Source organism: Ictalurus punctatus, chromosome 28, assembly GCF_001660625.3.
Source record: "Ictalurus punctatus breed USDA103 chromosome 28, Coco_2.0, whole genome shotgun sequence".
Classification (NCBI taxonomy): Eukaryota; Metazoa; Chordata; class Actinopteri; order Siluriformes; family Ictaluridae; genus Ictalurus; species Ictalurus punctatus.
In genome coordinates, this window is record NC_030443.2 from 12791396 (window position 1) to 12812695 (window position 21300).

The 21300-nt window shown below is 39.0% G+C and overlaps 1 protein-coding gene across 4 annotated transcripts in view; it reads right to left on the reverse strand.

Annotated features, from left to right (window-relative positions):
• The window catches only part of cita (citron rho-interacting serine/threonine kinase a), a 92523-nt gene that overhangs the window by 22308 nt on the left and 48915 nt on the right, over positions 1 to 21300 (reverse strand). For all 4 annotated transcript variants that reach the window (XM_017460685.3, XM_053677100.1, XM_053677099.1 and 1 more), the window contains exons 14-30: positions 16470 to 16640; positions 14724 to 14777; positions 12194 to 12247; positions 11861 to 12001; positions 10629 to 10754; positions 10300 to 10395; positions 10010 to 10126; positions 7916 to 8025; positions 7641 to 7815; positions 6132 to 6329; positions 5328 to 5381; positions 4959 to 5156; positions 4538 to 4867; positions 3574 to 3678; positions 3015 to 3155; positions 1227 to 1334; positions 799 to 994 (exon numbers count right to left, since the gene is read on the reverse strand). In XM_017460685.3, coding sequence (XP_017316174.1) covers positions 799 to 994; positions 1227 to 1334; positions 3015 to 3155; positions 3574 to 3678; positions 4538 to 4867; positions 4959 to 5156; positions 5328 to 5381; positions 6132 to 6329; positions 7641 to 7815; positions 7916 to 8025; positions 10010 to 10126; positions 10300 to 10395; positions 10629 to 10754; positions 11861 to 12001; positions 12194 to 12247; positions 14724 to 14777; positions 16470 to 16640 — 2374 coding nt within the window. The remainder of the gene's footprint in view (positions 1 to 798; positions 995 to 1226; positions 1335 to 3014; positions 3156 to 3573; positions 3679 to 4537; positions 4868 to 4958; positions 5157 to 5327; positions 5382 to 6131; positions 6330 to 7640; positions 7816 to 7915; positions 8026 to 10009; positions 10127 to 10299; positions 10396 to 10628; positions 10755 to 11860; positions 12002 to 12193; positions 12248 to 14723; positions 14778 to 16469; positions 16641 to 21300) is intronic.

A 21300-nucleotide genomic window follows, 5' to 3' on the forward strand; every position in this document is an offset into this window, starting at 1 on the left:
AAAAGAATGAGTCAGGAGAAACGAGGAAATGCATTAAAGTGAGATTGTTAAGAGAGAGAAAAAAAGAAAGGCTAAATGGAAAGAAGAATACACTACACAGAACACTATTATAGAAAACAAATGATTTCACAACACTACATTACATGGGTTTGTTCATTACTCTGCAACACTAATCACATTCCGTGGCAAAAACAACGTTAGCTAATTAATTATCCACACATTTATTTTACTGTATCAAGCCTGAGGACCAAACAATGCAGTGCATTATGGGTATTCTGACACCACTTGGGTACATCATTGTACACTATCTGTTGCTGTGCACTATAAAATGGGAGACCCTGAAAATACAGGGTGCCCCAAAAGTCTCCATACATTATCTTGGGAAATTAACACTTTTTAGCAAAATGTCTGCCACACTTTTTCATACTTGGTTTATATTATATACAGATTTTTCTCAGACAGCCTTTAAGAATGTCTTTGACAAAAGAAGAACGTACTAAAATCGTTCTCATGGCTGGAAGCTGTCGCAAGGTTGCGATGGACTTTAACAGGAAACATGGCGAGCACATCACACACACATATGACACTGTTACCAAACTTATTAACAAATTCAAAAAGACTGGAAGTGTTGCGGACTGACTGAGAAGCGGACGTCCAGGAACATCCACTGACGAAGGCACAACCGACACGATGCTGGCAAACAGAGGACTATGTATGGAGACTTCTGGAACACCCTGCAGTTCACTGTATAGTGAGTTGGACAGTGATAAACACAGCTAGAAAGTGTTTGCTCCTTACCCTCCTCTCGCAGTGAGCGCAGCTCTATCCTCATCTTTTGCAGGGCCTCCTCCAGCTCAGTGCACCGTGCTCGCTCCTTGTCCAGCGCCGCTTTCATGTCGCTGTACTGCATAGGCACTGCTGGCTGCCCCTGCGCCATGCCTGCTGCCCCGTTACCAGCAGCAACCATATCCTCCCGTCGACGTCCAAAAATACCCTACAGCACGGGGCCACAGAGCGACCATCCCATCATGCTCCTGGAAATGGTCTTCTACTTAACATTCTCTGAAGCCTAATTAATTCCCTCAGCCAAACAATTATAAATGACTCCAGCCTTAAAGCTGGTGAAGAACAAATCATACCAAGATTACATCTTAGGGACTTTTAATGGAAGGGAAGCTTAATCAAGCTTGGTAATAAGCCTTGTTTGCTTGTTATATCCCTCAAACCTTCTTTTTCTTGATGGGTTGGTCCATCTTGGCCTGAAGGAAGTCAATGAGTTTGGTCTGCTGAGAGATTGTGCCCTCCATCTTCACCTTCTCATGAGAGTACACGGCCTAGAGAGGAGAAGAGACCACGGCGAAAATGATTGAAAGCCACTTAGTTTGCGTTTCATCTGAAACTGTATGAGTAGAAAGTTGAAGTATGAATGGGATAATCTGTCAGACGCCCTTTGATACAAAATAAATAAATAAATAACGAACAAATCTCCCTCCTTGTTGATAAAGGCATAAGCAGTACAATCCAGGTGTATCGGTTTCTTACACTGACACATGGACAGATATAGGGCGCTGCTATCTCTGCAACAGTTCTGACTGGTTTTTGATGTTACGATAAGTCCTCATAACAGACTTATCCTTTATCATTATCCTTTACTTTTCTCTTTGTTGTGGAATACCTCAAAACGGAGCCATTTGTGACAATAAGGCAGCGACATACATTCAGGAGCCTCTTTAACAGCTGTACACCTGGTCGTTTGTGTAATTATCAAATCGTCAAATTGTGCGACAGCCAAGCCATGCATAAACATCAGGCAGATACAGGAGAAGAGCTTCAGAAAGTTTCCATCAATGCAAATAACCACACTTTTCAACCGTGTTGAGCAGAAACGCATCTCAGCAAATAAACTCATATAGAAGCACATTGAACCATGAGACAAGGTTCTCTCAGAGCAGGAATTTGAGGTTACAGTGGGCAAAGGCTCCCCTAAACTGGAGAGTTGAAGATTGGAAAAAAGACCAGGCGATGTTTTTCCAATATGCATCAGAGACATGCTACGTATTGAGTATCAATTTCCTCCCAAGTGAAGACCACATTGGTCATAAGTACAGATTTTGCACCCTTAAATACAACAGGGTATAGGGAGCTTTGATCAGCCAATCGCAAACTTGATCACATGACATCAACACAAACCTTAATATTCAATTCTTTGGATCAACAGACAGCTTAGCACAAAATACTGTTTATATTTACACGATACAACAGTAGCCTACCATTCTTAATGTGAGTAACCCATTATAATGACCATTACTAGATTAGGCACAACAACAATGTACATGCTATTTTTACTTAGGAACAAATAGCTTTTGCCTTCTATCCTCTACCTTTTCACTACATCTGTTTTCAGTCTGTCTCTTCTATCATCTGTCCAAAAAAAGATTTGGAAAGAATAATCAAGTTGTGAAGATCCTTACGTCTACCTTTCTGGTTTATTGCTGGATTACTGGTCTATGTTTAGATATATACCACTACGCAGTGTCTTGAGATGGGCATGGACATTTTAACAGTGGCGATCAGTCATTCTGTCATTCAGGAAGTTAAAATGGCTCTACGGGCCCAGAAACCATCTGCACTGTCAGAGTACTGTAAATGCACACACAATCCTACTGTTTTTGTGAGTACGTGTGCAAATATGATGCATTTGTGAGGCATCTGCAGAGGACAGCAAGAACAACAGATCATTAATCCTGCGAGTTGAGCGTGTGTAGGAGAGAATAATTACGGCATGGACTCAGACTGTGGGAATCAGGATCTAGCTTCAGCTTCACTACTTCTTAGTCTACTATTGCATTCATCCCTGAGGGGTCGTCAATGATTCATGCCTCTCAAAGTGCTTTTGATTAGCTGTTCAGCCTAGTTACTTGTACAACCTTAAAAAAAGGTTGGTAAATGGTTCAACTACAAGCTGGGAATGCAATACAGGGAACTGAATGATGATCCGAAGTGTGTGTGTGTACCTGTATATTTTCGAGTTGGTACTCGAGGTCTGTCCTCTCAGTCTTGAGCAGGTCAGTTTGGTCCAGTGCTTCCTGCAGACCCTGAGTCAGTCTGAAGATGTGGGTCTTTTGGAGGTCCATCTGCTGCTGCAGCTTTCCTTGCTGAGATATTCACACATGTACAATGATCAACCGAACTAATCACTTTAACTACAAATGTCTTGACAAATACACAGGTGAGAAATATACACTCAAAAGTCATTTGCTTTTAGTGAACCTGGGTGCAATTGCACCTCCTGTGAAACAACATTGGTTGAATGTGTTGCATTATGTCCTGTCTGAAGGTCCACAATAGGAGAGTAAGAGATATTGACACCTATTAAAAGATTTCTGAACGTCACAGTTTATTGTGTGGATATGTTAATAGCAGGTACATGATAGACACAGGTACTGCCTTACGTTTAGAGCCCTTATAATGTCTCCTATGTTACATGTACGTCGAAAGCCGGCTCGACAAATGGACCACTAGGTGAAATCATGCTGCTCTAAATGCCTGTGTGTATGTGTACACGAGACCAACCTCCTCCATCAGCCTCTGCTTGAGCTCTCTCTCAGTCTCTAGTTTCTGCTGGAGGCTGCGAGCATTCATCTCCAACATGGCATGCTTCTTCTCCAGATCATTCAACTGTAAGTCACAACAGTAGCAATGAAGCTCATACACAACACACTAAAAGATTTCAAGACTGTTAAGACAGTTTAAACTAAATATGCATTTTCTACATTGCTTTTATGAATCTTTAAGTCAAAAGTATTTGGAAACTAAGCTACAAATACACTACTCGTCAAAAGTTTAGACACATTCATACTTTATGGAATTTGTGGTTGTGTGTTACCAACCCAGTTATGTAGGTTCGATAGAGTACGGATGCCATGAACCTTCCAGAAAGTGTACGTAACCCGAATTATCAATGACGGAACGTTGGATAAAACTGAACGTGGTTTCAGATTTTCTTTTATAGTTGTGTATTTCAATCATTTATAGACAGAATTCAACAACTGCCCTTAAATGTCCATCATAAGTTCCAAAGGTTGAAACACACTGCAGTATTCCTTTAACATCATTTTGAAATAGTGTTGTCAGAGCAGACAGAAATACGAAACATTACACGCATTTGAGAAAAAGAAACGCATCTTTGAAATATTAGTCTGTTTTTATGCAGTTTGAATTACCAAAAGAATATACTATAATATTATAAATGCATTTGTAAATACTTCATTTATATCAGCAGCAAAATACCACGTATCCGTTCCAGGCTTAATAAGGAATAGCCTCTGGGATCCGTAATTATCTCAGCACTAAGCATCCATCAATTACAGCTCAGGATCAGAAAGTGACCCAGGAGAAGAAACTCCATTTTTAATACTAATAACAATGTTCCCAATTATATAGAGAGAAAAATAATGGAAGTGAGTATTAAAGCGCTTTAGTGAGTCAGTAAGAGACTTATGAAACATGGGGAAAAGTGTGTACGTGGGTGACTCACTGTATCAGACAGACTCTCAGCTTTGAGCCTCTGCTCCTTGAGCGCCTGCTGGAGGGCGAGGATTTCAGCCTTGTGCTCACGCACAGCCAGCTCCACAGCCTGGCGGGATTCGGTGCTGCGCTGGTCAGCGCGTAGCCGGTTCTGTTTCTCGTTGTCGAGGAGGCGCTGAAGGTCGCGTGTGCGTCGCTCCGCTTGCTCCTTCTCATCCTCCAGGGCCGAGCGCCAGTTCTCCCACTGTCTCTCTTTCTCTAGAAGCTCATCATTCAGCGTCTCCAGTTCCACCACTTGCTCCTCGAGCATGCTGCACGTCGTCTTCAGGGTCTCGATGTTCTTTGTGCAAAGGTACGTACAGTATTAAATTACGGTCTAAATTTCTTAAGACCTCGAATTCTGGTCACTGAGGTGTGTATGTGTGGTCTACCTGTTTCTGATTGTTCAGGTGCATCTCTCTGTCAGCGACTTCTCTGCGTAGACGCTCCACATCCTGGCTGAGCTGTAGTCTTTCCTCGCTCTCATCTGTCACCTCATCCAGCTGTTTGGACAGGTAGAAGTTCTGCCGGTTCAGCTCAGCATTCTCCTGGGTCAGCTGGGTCAGCTGCTCCTCCAGGTCTGTGATCACCTGCAATGGCACAACACCAATCACATCCTGTTCAGCTAAATAGTTCAACCTTCCGAAATTATTCACAGGGTTTCTAAATGAATTGGCTTTTATGTATATAGGAGGCAAAGATCATATAATGAAATTATTAGTAAGCCTGTCATTATGGAAGATAATGGATGAGCTGCATACCGAGCAACTGTCCCTCAGGGCATCAAACTTGCGTTGAATTTCATCTCTGTGAGCCTGAACGAAGAGAAAAAAACAACGTTGTGAATTCAATTGACATGCTTATGTATGTATGTGCGTCACTATAATATGCAGTGTGGAAGAATGGTGTGTGTGTGTGTGTCTGTTACTGATATACAGTAGTTTGTATGTCACTCTAAAATAGGTATCAAACCATTTATTATGGACATAAACAATTACTGTTTGTTATATTGCAATTTATTATAAAAGGATTTTCATAAAGACAAAGGACAAAGATTTGGTCTCGTGAGCCAGACCTCTGGTATATTTACTTAATAAATGTGGCTAAGAACTACCTATTTTCACAAGACAAGGTTGCCTTCTCTTTCAAATAAACCCTTCAAAAACATTCTGAAGATGGGATGATGTGGACCATTTTTCAAACCAGTACCTATACAGGTGGAAAAAACGACCTTTTTGGAGGAGCATATGCTCACACGAGTTTGTTTGCATATTTTTCCACACGAGTTTGTTTGCCTGTTAAAAATAAAAGCATAAAGGATTGTAGAGACTCAGTCTGCAATCTTCAAGATTCTGAAGCTTGTGGACAGAAAAGTGTACAAAAGAGATTTACTTGGCTGTGCTAGCAAGTAGCCTAACCAACTTCATATGATTTCAAGATGCAGCCAGGACGCACCAACGAATCCGTCAGAACTCTACACATTTTGGCTTCCCACTCTGTTCAGTGAAATTATTTCCTCCACTATGTACTGTACAGTATGGTATATGGGTGTGTGTTTGTCTCACTCTAAGAGCAGTGATCTCCTCCTCAGCCTCGGCCGTGGTCTCCTCCAGCTCGGTCTTGGCCTGTTGAAGTTGGCTTTCCAGAGCATGACGTGCTGCCTGCAGACTGCTGATCTGAGACTCTCTCTCCTGCAGTGACAGCGTCAGCTCTGTCACCTGCCTTTTTAGCTCCAGCTTCTGCTCCTCATGCTCCAGACCCATCTATTCACGACACCAAAAAGCACAATCACTCAGTTAATCGCCTACAGAAGCCATGCTGATTCAGCTCCATTTTGAAACAGCTAATGGAGTCCCGAGTCACAATTTATTCAGCCTTTTGTAACTCGGAACAAAAACTCTATTTTGTAAGCGACAAACAAGTTATTAATCTTCTGTGCACCTTCTTCCTCTTCCTACGCATCCTGTCCAGCTTTCTGAGACTATAACCATTCTCTCTCTCATTTTTTCCCCTAAGTCTTTTATTTATGAGTGTACTCTCTCCTGTCAGTGTCATATAACGTTAGCAAGTTTCACGACATCTTAGGTGTCAAACATTCGGATTTAACTGCAAGACAACTATTGAAGTCCCTCGGATGAGTGGCAGAGAGTCTAGAAGATTATAACACAATTCTAGTCACTGTCCTATTTTGATCCAGGCCTAGTTTATCCGATTAATTCCTGGATGACTAAAACCATTCATAGACACCTCTCTCACTCTCTCTCTCACTTCTCTATGTCACTATATTTGTCTATTTCTGACAAGGTGCTGGTGATTTTAATAAGCAGCCCACGCTCCCACCTGTTTGAGCCATTAAGTAATCAGGTGTAGGTGTTCCGCAACATATGGCATAAAAAAAAAACGTGCAGAATTTTAATTACATTTATTTTAATAACATCCAGTCAAATCCAAACTATAACAAACAGGATGAGTGAAACACTCATAATATTACACTCATAATATTGCTCTATATTATGAATGTAGATTCTCAGATAAGATTTTGTTAGCATAAGCATCAGCAATATTGCTCCACGGCCATTCAGTCTATTTTGGCAATTCTGTTCCTCTCTGGTGCATAAATTCATTCTGAATAATTTTCAAACCCCCTGCAAAGTTTACGTCTTATTTTAATAGCAGTAATTCAAAATAGCTTGGTTCGACCGGGCTACGGTTTCAAGGTGATGAATACCATGTATTCATGGTAAAAATTCGACACATTTTCAAGACTGATTTTAAACCTTATGTTCAGTTTTCCTGCTAATTTTTAATAGTCATTATCAGTATCATGAAATGGGGAAAAAATGAAGTGTTATATGCATTAAGGTGGCTGCATCAGTGTAGCAGCAAAATTTAAAAAAAGAAAGAAAGAAAAAAAAAACTCTCTAAGGAAACCTTAGTAGCTTGAGTGTGATTTTAACAACTGAATATCCAAGTCATAACATCCAACATATTTTCCTGAATTTTCATCCTGCCTTGTTCTGCACTACACAAGGAACACTGTTTATCTTTCAAATTCTCCTACAGCCCTCTCTGACCTCGCGCAGTCTGGTCTCCAGCTCGATCAGCCTGCTCTTCTTGCACTGCTCCTGCTGACTCATCTTCTCTAGATGCTCCTCCAACTTGGCGTTTTGAGCCTCCAGCTTTCCTGCCTGTGACTCCAGGTAGAACTTCTGCTGACGCAGCTCTGAGATCATCTCCTCCTGCGCTTTCCTGCCCAACACACACATAGAATGGCCAAGCGAAGCAGAGTTACATTCGTGATTCATTCGATTTGATCTTTCATTATCTAGCATAGTCGTTAGTCTCTTACATGTTTTTCTGGGTGTAGATGCTGCTGTTGGCTGCCAGTTTGTTGGCCTCAGAGAGCTCAGCAATACGCTGCTCCAGACTCTTCATCTTATTTTCCATAGCATTGATGGTCTAAGGGGAGGATACACACACCCACATATTAAATATAACCCAGCCGATAAAACAGTTTGATACAGATAATACAATAGCATTGCCAATTAAAAGAATATGTAACCTAAAAAGAAAATATGAGTCAGTATAAATGCCATCATCATGCGTCATTGAAGACAGCTGGGCATGTTTGCATGATCATAACACAAAGGCAAAAATAAAGCCATTGCATTGGCACAATATATTATTGCCATTTTTCTGACAGTGAGAATAATGGCGTCATGATAAAAAGGGATAGAGTTATTATTATTATTATTATTATTATTATTATTATTATTATCATCATCATATCATATTATATGGTAGTGGGATATCCAATTGAATCAACTCATTTCTTGTATGACCTTAGTGTGAGCAGTGAAGATCAGAGCTGTGACATTTTCATAATGATATATGATCAGATTCAGCTACAGATTCCAGTTTTATTATGTACTTTTCTGTTTACCAAGATGTCTATATTGTTTCATTTCTTGTCTCTACTATGGCAAGTGGTTTTCTGAGTGTGGTATCTGATTTAATGTTTTACTGATTATATTAATTATACAGTGCAACGATGCATCAACTGTCGCATCTACGCTGCCGGTCGAATGTTTGGAGACACTCGACTGAAATGTCTCTCATGATCGTAAAAACCTTTTGTACTGAAGGTGTGTGATTAAATGTTTGAAATCGGTGTTGTAGACAAAAATATAATTGTGCCAACGTGTTCATTCCTTTTTATTAGAAAACTAAATATTTTTTTAAATGGATGACTTGGAGCAAAACATTCTGAAAAGCAGCCAATAAGTGTGCAGTATAGGTGTGAACTCCTTTAATACATCTCATGGAAATTCCTCAAGAAATCAGTTGAGAAAATGCCAAGAATACATTTCTAGAAATTCTAGGCAAAAAGGGCCTCTACTTTGAAGATGCTAAAATATTAAATTATTTTTTATTTTATCACAACATAATTCCCGTAGTTCCATTTGTGTTATTTCCAGAGTTATGATGTCTTTATTATTACTATAAAAAGTGTGTGTCGTGGTGGTGGGGGGGATAAATAAAGAATGAATGTCTAAATTTTTGACTGGTAGTGTAGCAGGTGTTTCTTCACATTCATTGTAGACAAAATCATTCAGTCAGGTATATTATGTTAGTAATTGCTTTTTTATCTTGAAGTGGAGTGACTCAACTAGTGGAGACCTATAAAACCTGGTTGTAAGAAAAGAGACAGGCCATTTGCTTGAATAAAAAATTGGAGATAATATGTATTATTCAGCAACTACTGTAGCACGAATAAGAAACAGGCAGGAGAGTTAGGATAATAAGTCTGAGTGTAATGGGTTAAACAGAAAGTGACATCACTAGTGACTGCTGTAAAACACTGTGGGGGTAAAATGACTATTCTGTGGTAATAATAATGTGACTGCTTCATTATTTTCCTTCAACAAAAATACTGCTATAGATTCTTTTATTATTTTTTTTTAATATATCCAGGCATTAATTATACCTGTCAAACTACATAAGCCTTCAATGTGTGGAACACTCAATATGTAAGGAATAATACACGATGGGAGTGCTGTTATATGGCAGGATAGAGTGATGCTTCTAGCATACTGAAGTACTTTTTATCCTGACATGTTGTACTTTATTCAGAATAAAATTTGGGACGAAGGGAGTGCCGTTTTAGGAAAATAATAAATGACGAGTGACGGGATATAGCCTGACATGAAGTATGACAGTGACACATTATACCTTTTATCCATTTATAGTTCTGTTTTAGTTATTTTTCACCTAGAACTAGAACCCTAGAAAAGAACTAGAACTAGAGTTTAGCCTGTTTTTGTTCTCAGTAAACACTAGCAATGTATGCATTCCCAGTAATGGTGGAAAACGAATATTTAAAAAAAAAGAGGTGGAGGACACATCCTTGCGCAGACAGGAGGAGGTGTGTGGAAATTCTTACAGCTTTCTGCTCGCTGAGGAGTTTGCCTTTCTCACGCACTTCCTCTTCATGCTGAGCTCGCTTGGCCTCCAGTACGTCCTTATCAGCCAAGTCTGCCTTCATCTGAGCTTCCAGCACCTAAACACACAAATACATACACGTGATCACATAATCAGTCTATGGTTGCAGTGCGTCGACTATGATCTGCAAATGAAATCTTGTTGTGAAATGTTTGCAACCATTTTATTAAGCCATGTGTGTCACATACATGACAATGAACCATAAACAGGTCCGAAACTACTCCATGCTACCTTGATCTTGTCTTCATACAGTCTTTCCTTCTGGACAAGGTGGGCCTCCATCCGCTGGGCGGTGGCCTGAGTTTCCCTCAGGTTGTCTTCCAGTTCCTACAAAGACACACGCGCAATTTCTATTAGTTATGGAAACTGATATTAAGTGGTTCTGACACGAAGCATTGTTATAATTCACTACTGAAACTGAACTAATGAAAGCGAGTTACTGATTGAGAAAGAGGGAGCAAGACAGTGAAAGAATGAAAGAGTGAGAGAGAGAGAGAGAGAGAGAGAGAGAGAGAGAGAGAGAGAGAGAGAGAGAGAGAGAGATGAGGAAACAGGCTCACCAAGATCTTCTCAGCCATCTGCTGGATCTGCTGCGATTTGGTCTGAATGTCGTCCTTCAGTTTATTCTCTCTGCGCTCCACAATCTCCAGCCTCTTCACTTGGTTCTCAAGAGTCTTTCTGCCTTCCTACACACACAGAAACAATTATTTTAAGCTCTTCCTCTTTTTTCACCAGCTACAGCTATATATACACACATTCATACATATACATACACACACAAACAATATATTTATATATAGATATATATATATATATATATATATATATATATATATATATATATATATATATATATATATATATATATATATATATACACACACACACACACACACACACATACATACATACACATTCTAACTGACCATTTTAATGGGAATACCTGTACCCCTAATTTTGTGCAATTATCCAGTCAGCTGATCATGTGTCAGCAGTGTAATGCACAAAATCATGCAGACACAGGTCAAGAGATTCAGTTAAACTGAAACAGATTGGACGTTAACATGAAGTGAAGCTCTTGAGCTGTATCTGCATGAATTTCTTTCACTGTGCTGCTGCCACATGATTGGCTGACTGGATAAACCGCATGAAGAAGCAGATGCACAGATGTTCCTAATAAAGTGGCCTACGAGTATATATGGTCTGTATTCATTTTCACAATTTATTTATTGATTTAGTAATAGCTTTAGGCTTTCACGTAGAATATCCTTTCTAATTTTGACTGCTGTCGTATTGATTAACTTTTCTCCATTAGACTTAAATGGCAAAATGTGTATATTTGTCAAACTCTAACAGAACATACCAACTCATTTTAAACAGTATTAATAAACAAAATACTGCTGAGCACAGTAAAGTAAAGGTTCCCTCTGTCTTACATTTATGAAACAGAAGTTTGCAATCCAATGATAAAAAAAAACAGTGATTCTATACTACTGCATTTAAATGATAATCAGTTTTAATGAGAAATGAATAACATAAGCTTTGAGAAACCTATAACATAAGCAAAGCCTTACGTTAAACCAGAAATACCCTTGTTTTCTGATCATGTGACCTTACAAAGGGTTCTAGTTTGTTCTTAATTGTGTCTTGACAAAATTCAAAACACCTTCGTAAGGAAGCATTTCATCACTGTTGTTGACAGGGTTTGCTATGAATAATGAATAACGTGAACAGATGGCGTAAATGTCGGTGATGGTGACAGTCTGTAAGTGTGAGCGGTGATGCATCCTGCCTCAGTCTCGCGCAGACGTCTGCGCAGTGTGTCGCTGGGATCTGTTTTGCTACGCAGCCGCTCCAGATCGCGCTCCAGCCGCTCTTTGGCCTGACGGATGTTCTGTAGAAGCTCCGTGGCCTCCGTGCTCGCCTTCACCGCCTGTACAGGGCGAGAGGATATCCCTCATAGTACAAGTTTTATGGTGCTAGAATAACTGCTAACACACTTAACAGGTAAAAACATGTACACATGACACAACTGTTGACATTTCATTTACTCCTATTTCTATATTAATCTGAGAACATCCCGTCTGTTGCTCATTAATAATCTGGGATCAGTGCATATGTGTACCTTAGACAGCTTATCCTGTAGCTCCTGGATCTTCAACTGCTGCTCTGCATTGGTCTGAAACACACACAAGGCCATAAAACATCAAGCAAGTGCGCAGTGCACCGTTTGTCTCTCATACACACTCACAGGCTGAACACTGTGCTGAAGGACATAGGCTAGTAAGCACTTGAATTTGTGGTTATTTTACGACAGAAGGGAGGCAAGAAATAAAAACATCAGGGCAGGCAGACACTCTGAGACCTTGTAAGTGTACACAGTGATGGAATCATCGAATCAGGTGTTTAGTTATTAGTATTTAATTTTTAATTATTTCCATAAACGTGATATTAAAAAGACAAATCTAGAGAGAAGGCAGAATCCCAAATGGTTGTGTTTTGTATCCCTACATACGCACAAAACATAATGGCCTGTAAACACTAATTAGTGCACACTATAGAACATTGGAATGTGTTCAGGATGCGAAAAAAAAAAATGTGTTGTGTATTTGTTGACATGGTGAAATGTTTATTTCTCTTTTTGCTTTGTGTTTCTCTGTAACATAACAAGCTGCATTTTTTTTTTGTCTGCAAAAAAAATGAAAATAAAAGCGAGTCTGGTGTTGGAATGACTATTTATTGCTTCTATAATGTAAGTCAGTGGTTCTCAACCAGGAAGGCTGCCCTAGGGGTGCGCGGAGAGATCGGAAGGAAAATTGTTTAAGAAAAAAAACACAGACAGGGCATCATTTGGGTCCTCCGTGTATTTTATTGCTTTTCAAATAGGATGTGCATAAATTAAAAACACTGTGCTTCCTCTCCCTCTAAATTTTCTTTTTGCTGAGAAGAGGCGGAGCTTAGCTACCTTTTATCTAGCTGTCAGTGCAGACCAGTGTTGCCAACTTAGCAACTTTTCAGCTCCATTTAGCAACTTATTTAATAAATAAATGAATGAATGAATGAATAAATAAATAAATAAATAAATATGCCTAGCTTCAAATGTAGCGACTTTTTGGACAAACCTTAGCAACTTTCCAAATATCGCGAGGTCTTTCTTTCCCGCTGAACTCTCACCTCTCTCTGCATCTGGCCTGTTCACTGAGTGTCTGAGAGCCGGAGATTTAACAATGTCATGGATAACGAGACGTGCCCTTCATCCCAATTTGCATAATTTGTACGTGAATGTTTTTAGTATGTAATACAAATAGAATGAAAGTGATTTACATGTAAAATAGTCCACATTATTACAGACTAGTTCTCTTGTTCAAAGTAGTTCAGAAACATCTTTGACCATTCATGTTCCATACGTTATATAGTTTTATAAAAGTCATGAAAGTTTTTTTTTTAATCTATCTATCTATCTATCTATCTATCTATCAAAAACAGATGATAGATTAGGTGTGTGTGTATATACATACATATGCATATATATATATATATATATATATATATATATATATATATATATATATATATATATATATATATATATATATATATATATATATATATATATATATATAATAGAATAGATAATCATTATACCTGGTTTCCTCCAATATTGGAGGGGGATCATGCCACATGATAGGGGAGGCTTGGGGGGGTCTTTATTTACAAAAGGTTGAGAACCTCTGATGTAAGTGATACCAGGAACTAACTTGTTTGTGCGGCTGTTTCACAACATTAAGGTCAGAACTATAAATGAATAAAATGTATGACATGTTCTTTAATTTACACCACCCCTTGGTTGGTTACTTTTCAATAACAGCATCCCCATCATGTTTCATTCCTTACGTAATTTACAACTTCTCATCTCAATTGAAATCTAAGCTGAAGCGAAATTCGTATTACTAATATATTAGCCAGAGTCCAATTTACCTTATCCATAATTAATCATACTCCTCTCTGTATTCATCATATTGAGTCGACAGGTTAGTTATGAAGAGTCGAAATTTGGCTGCTGCTTTTGGTGTGAAGTGAGAACAAAAATATAATGCATCACTGCTCATTTATCTCACTTTTTACATTATTTAATAAATACAAGGGAAGTCACCTGTCCTTTTGGCAGACCACTTGTATCATGATATAATAGACATAACCACTGGCTATCATCACATTAGCGGATCAGCTTGATAAAAGGCACTTCAAGCAACTCGAGCCAAAAGTGTTCGTACTACGTGGGGGAAAAAAGTGTGAGGCTGTGCGATCGGGGATTACTGACGCCCACCCACACACACTAAAATTCTATTCTGCTTAGGTGTAGCTTGATGTATATTCTTTTCTGGGAAGGAAATATCTATAATGTACAGAGAATGAGCATTTGGGAGCAGTAGAGCACATTGACTGTATTTGAGAGACTGAATGAAGGTCAGTTTAAATCAGGGATGCTCAAATATTTATGCCTATTTTAGGGGAGAAACGCAGACAATGGATCTGTTTCTCTTTATTAGCAGCTTAAATAAAGGTGCATTAGGGTGAAACCTCACTCTCAATAGGCCTCCTGAGGGCAAGCGGTGCTGCAGTGTATTGAAACAGACGAGTCAGAAAAGCTTTACCTTCTCCAGCTTGGTGAGCAACTCCTCCGCCTCAGTCTTGCCCTGCTCTTTTGCCTGTATACACACACACACACACACACACACACACACACACACACTTCAGCTTTAAAAAAAAATAAAAAAGGTCACGATGAACACGTTTGACTTTCGTCTCTAAAACTCGTTGACAAATCAGCAAGAATTCAGTTAAAGCTATAAGCTTTAAAGTGAACACACTTCAGCTTAAAGATTAAAATATGTTTCTTTAATAATAATTCTCCATCACCACTGAATCCACTGACTGGTCCAAGAACTATCCAAATGGGGACATGGCTTAATATTCTAATGAGTAACCTTGCTTGACATCGCTCTATCTAAAACGTGCAGCCTGCTACACAAATCAGGCACAGCTAAGCACAGAGGTACAAGTGGAGATGATCAGATGAACCCTACAGTCAATCCCAGAATTATTGGCACCCCTTATTAAAATAAGAATAAACATTGTGTACAAGGATGCAAATTCTGCACTTTTATGTCTTTGTCTTTCTCTAAAAAAGGAAGAAAAAAAAAAAAGAAAAAAAAAAACTTGCGGCAAATTTGTTGGTGCCCTTAAAGAAAATTAAAAACTAGATAAGTGCATTTCCTGAAGAAATGACAGAGTGACTGCACAGCCTTCAAACATTTTACTCTGAACTGTAAAAAGAAAAGAAAAATAAATAAATAAAAATCACTGACCCCCTCGTTATAGATTTATTTCACAAACAAACAATTAAAAAAATTAAAGACATTATCTGAATATGCGCAATATTTTGGCTAGTAGTTGGAGCCAGAGAGCTTTGTTTAATCTCTTAACCTTTCACCAACAGAACCTGTTTTATTAAAATTGTCATTAGATTCTAGTTGGTATTATTTACTGGTATAAAAGCGTTCCTAATGTTGGGCTGTAACAAAACCCCTGCATCAAGAACCCCTGGAGGTCCCCAGACCTCACTTTGAGAACCATGGTCTTCAGCAATTCCTTGGTGGTGCTAAGGGGTTGCTAGGGTGTTTGCTGTGGATGCTATCGTATCTCAGATGGCTCTAAGAGGGTGCTAGGTAGTTGCTGTGATGTTCCATGCAGTGTACATGATGCTGCTAGGTGGTTCCTGTGGTACTGGTAAGCAGTTGCTGTTTTTGCAGGTGGTTGCTATGGTATCCCAGGCGGTTGTTAGATGGTTTCTATATTATACCAGGGAATAAATGCAAACAAATTGTCTTCCTTCCTTAATTTGTTTGTGCACGAATCTGCTGACAGAAGGCAATGTAAGATTTTGCTTGCTAGCTTGTGCAGATTAATCACGAGCAAATGCATAGTTTCAATAAGGTTATGCAGGAGTTGTGGGGGGGGAAAGGCATCAGTCTTGTGATTTGTGAGAGGGAAGTTTATGCAAGCTTTGGTTTATTTTAGCCACGCCCACTTCCAACTGAAAAGGGATACTTTTACAGCAGATGCTGGAAAGCCACCAATTATGGATAATACTGGCATATTGAATTTGCCACAAGACCAACATTTTCCTAATTAGAAATGTTACTTCCCTGGGTCTTTAAAGGTCATGCTGTTCTGTTAAAATAAAAAACTGCTGCAATTTCGATTCTCCTTCACGCGTTCATCGACGAGACAGCAACAATGACGTTTCTCACTGACTAAGAAGAAGCATGTAAATAAACTAGAAACTAGCATCAGCATCCTCACTAATCCATTCGACTTGTGCACACATACACACGCACCTTCTGGATTCTCTGCTGGTAGTCTGCAGCCTTCCTCTTGAGCTCTTCGCTTGTCTGGCGCGAGTCTCGCAGCTCAGCTTCGTACAGATCGCTGCGGCGTCGGGCGGCAGACAGATCCTCCTCCAGCTGCCTGATGGTCACCTGCATCTCCTCCAGCTGAGCGTGGTACTCCTGCAAGCCACAGACATTCAGACAATTGAGTTATCACACTTGATATGCGCGAACATAAAAGAAAAGACAAGGCCTGATATGAGCTTTAACAATAAGAGAAGGGAAACGTGTTAATCTATTAAATTCGAAGATAAAATGATTAGCATAACTGTATTAGATGACGCGTGACAAAGTCATCATACTACCGTTAAGAGAAGGGCATTCATACATGACATGCATGGGGGTAATCACAAAAGTCTTCTAAATCTTAACTGATGTCTCAATGCAGAGCACGGTCACAGAGCAAATAGTCAGAGGAGAGGTTAGAGTGAGCTCAAGCAGGCCAAAATTAATCGTTCCCCTACTTGAGCAATAAAAAAAAAATGAGATGGTATGAAATTGCCTGCTGATAGGAACGAACCGGGTTAATGAAAGTAAGAGGGAGTCAGGTGCATCGTGGCACGCACTCAACAGTGACTAATCAAGCTTTTGAAAAGGCATACGCAGTCCTTTACCGCAGTCGGATTTAACAGTAAAGTACATTATACTGATCTAATCTTGAGTTGAAGCTGTATAAATTATACACATCTAATGGAAGACTATAATAATTACAGCCAACATTCAATTTTTCACCTGTGTACCTCTGTTTTATGCGTTTCAAAAAATGCATTCATCACTACGTTATGCATTTATCACTATTTTGCATGCTAAACAATTATATTGTAGATCTGCAGGCCACATTTTAGTTCTAACTGAAAGCCTCCAAATGTTCTCTTAGCAAAAAACTAATATGCCAGAAGCACAATATTACTAATACGGGCTTTAACAATGAATATAAATCTATGAAGGCAGGAGTGGACAAATCAGTAGCTGCCTGGGAAAGCAGATTTTGTGTCTAGGATATTAGTTTAGTTTTTTTTTTTTATTCATAGTTGCCTGGAGGAAAGGTAGACTCAACAACCAGAGAAATATTTATATTAAAAAAAGAAGAAGAAAGCTCTTCCTATTGATTTCAGTACATATATTCTCAAACACATTTCAGTGCTATAAATGCAGCAGGCTGAATCCCGCCACCTGCTGCGCTACACACAGCAGCCGAGGTGTGAGCTGGTTGACGGTGGAAGACGAGATCTTTTCAGAATCAGGAACACGAGCAAAATATGAAACCGCGAAGCCATCATATAACTTTTCTGTTAGCCCAACAAATAGGCCACCTCGCAGTTAAGCGTATTGAGAGAAAAAGAAAAACACTAGGACATGCTAGATTCGGCTAAACAGCCGACTCAAGTAATATTTGTACATTGTATCGCCGAATCTTTCATTAAGGAATGTGCTGAAAATCTTGTCTGTGGTAATCACACATGAGCTGCAGATATTATGGATGGAGAATTGATGTTCCACGGGTTGACTGTATATTTACAGTTTTTTATGCAGGCAACAACGTGCTAAATGTCCTTTAAGATGCATAAAGTGGACTCGCTGGTGTTTGAAAATTTAACATAAAAAAAATGAACTTTTTTTGTAAAACTGCGTTTAAATGTAGAAAATATCCATTTCGATGTTTACGCAATAGTTGTAAACAGAGCTCTTGGCTGACTTCTGAATTTGGCTTGAGCGTAAGTGTGATGAAAAAAAAAAATCATGTTTCTGTATGGAAAGGATATTCAAAGCAGTCAAGAAGTCCTGCTCTTTGCTTTTGTTGGTTCGTGGCATGTTAGAGGAGTACAGAAAGAACCTATACATCATTCCACTACTTCTAAGAGTCCAAATCCAGCCTCCTCATCCTGAAGAGTATTCTCAAGAGTGGACTATGATGACACCAGCTTCAAAAAAAAGCCTTTCTACTATCAGTCTACTTTCAGCATCCAAATTTTATTCACAGCTTGATTAATAATAATAATCAAACTGAAATGTTTAACTTAATGAGGTTTATTATATATTTATTACTTTTAATTGCACACAACCTTTAAAAGTAGGGTGAGTGTTTTTAGGTCAGAATTTTTTGGGGGGTAATATTTATCGTGAAGTTATTCTTCCTTTCCAGGAGCTTAAGTAAAATAAGTGCTCAGAAATCTTTGTGACACTCAAGGCTCTGTAAAATGAGAGATAAAACAAAGAATGTGGACTGCCAATATCCAACCAATAAGAACAAAGAGGCATCTCGTCCATCCTATCCATTCAGACGGCTTTCACTGTCTTGCACTAGCTTTCAGACGCATTTGCTTGGTGTTAGAGTTTCAAAACAGCCACCAAAATCCCTGACTATACCTTTAAACCTTTAATTAATGAAATAGTACTGTGTTTACCCCCAGAAACCCTTACACTGAGTGAAGAAAGAATACAGAATGTGAGTCACAATGATAATGGTTATGGCTTGATCTGCCTGGATTATTTTTTTATTTTATTTTTTTTTTATTACGACTGTGGAAAGAGAGACTGAGGAGGACGGGAAAAAGTGCTAGGCATTGATGGCAGAATGAGTGAGATAAGGCAAAGATTAAAGGAGAAGAAATAGTAGAGGAGAGGAAAAGAGCTAAGTGACAGTTCCAGCAGGCAAAAGGATGGTGAAAGAGAGACTGAGACAAAAGGATGGGGAGAGGAATAGCAAGAGTCTCGCTGACATATGGCAAATCAATCAAGCTACTAACCACCATTCCAACTGAGACACCCTACAGCCAGACATGACCCTCACGACAGCCTGAGTGTTTGACAGATTGAAGGAAAGAGGGAGTGGGAGACATGGAAAGACAACTGATAGACAGACAGTCTGAAAAGACAGGAATATTAGCTGATCATAATCAAGGAAGAAGATGGACAGCACATATAGAAGAGGGAAGACCAAACACCAGTCAGAACCACAGCAGAATTGAAATAGTCTAGAATGGGACACACATAAACGCCATGGCGCAAACAACAATGCCAGAAACCCATTCAAAGCACATCACCACCGATGGCCAAATCCAGCCTTGGTATTGTTCCCTCAGGCTTACCTCCGGCATATTAGCTTCTAAAACAAGGCCCCCTGCTCACCCATCTCTCTCAGTGTTGCCAAGCCTGACAGCTCTCAGCAAGATTCTCACGTCTTAACATCAATGTTTTTAATTATAGTCGCACATTGTGCTCCACTCTGCTTGAAAAACTACTCATGTTACTGCTGGGGCCATGAGCACAGAGAGAGAAGAAGCAAATGTGTGTGTTTGTGTGACACACACACACACACACACACACACAAACACACACACACTTTCTGTACCGCTTATCCTACACAGGGTCGCGAGGAGCCTTTAGCCTATCCTAAGGTACTCAGGGCATGAGGCAGGGGACACCCTGGACGGGGTGCCAACCCATTGCACACACATTCACACGCTCGAATGCCTAAAAATCAGCCTACAACGCATGACTACATCGAGTATGTACAAAGATTATGTCTTTGCCTTTGGAAGAAACCGGAGTACACAGAGGAAACCCAGAAGCACGGGGAGAACATGCAAACTCTGTGTATACAGGGCAGTAATGAGAATCGAACCTCAAACCGTGGAGGTGCAAGACAAACCTGCTAAACACTAAGTCACTGTGCCACTCACAGTCCACTACAGACCCACTAAAAATGTGCTACTTTGAATGAAAAAGACCTGGGGGGATCATAAACACAGGGCTCTAAATGATGACTATAGCACTAAGGCAAACGAGGAAAATAGGGCTGCTTAATGCTTCCTCCATTACAGACAAATAAGTAGTCCAGTCACACTAAAAATTACACAAAGAACATGTGTGTGTCCGTATTATTTAAAAAAAAAAAAGCTCCATGTGTCCAAATTAAAGACCTGCCGTCTTCAGTCTCCATTTACACACAGTGAGACTAAATGGATAAATAGAAGGTGTCTAATGAAAGAGCATAGCAGATTGCTATCTACTGTAGAAACTGTGTGGATTAACTGATAAGACAGGACAGACAAAGACACACTTCTTGCATACACCTTCAATAAAGATGTCTGGCTGGTTGCATCGTATTGGAATAGCATGAATAGCATATGGGGAGCATTATCCGTTAAATGTATTTACATGTCACTGCATTTGAATTCTCCCGTCTTTAATAATGAGCTCATTCTAAAGCGTTATCATTTCTATAGTAACGACACAGGGACATGTATGGAGTTGCTTTATACAGTATAGAGTAGAGTTCAACTTTTTATAGTATAATATGGTATTTAACCTGAGTTTATACAGAGTTGAACAGTACAATATATGGCCTGCGTTTCTATAGTATATTAAAGTATAGCGTTTGTATAATATAGTAGTTCATAATGGTCATATATGATTTAAGTGTATATATAATATTGTACAGTATAGTATAAATATAGATTTGAGATTCTATAGTAAAGTATAGTACAGTATATTGAGTTGAATTCGTACAGTATGGTATAGTGTTTGATTTGCATTCTTATATTACGATATAGTACAATACAGTAAGTATTTAATTAATTTTATATAGTATAGAAAAACATTAGTGTTTAAGTTATTATAGCATAGTTTAACATAGTATATTTGATTTAAGATTATATAGTATAGTACAGTATATTAGTGTTTGATTTTAGTTATAAGAGAACAGTATAACATACTATAGTATTTGATTTAAGTTTATATAGTATTGTAAAGTACATTAGTGTTTGATTTTAGTTTC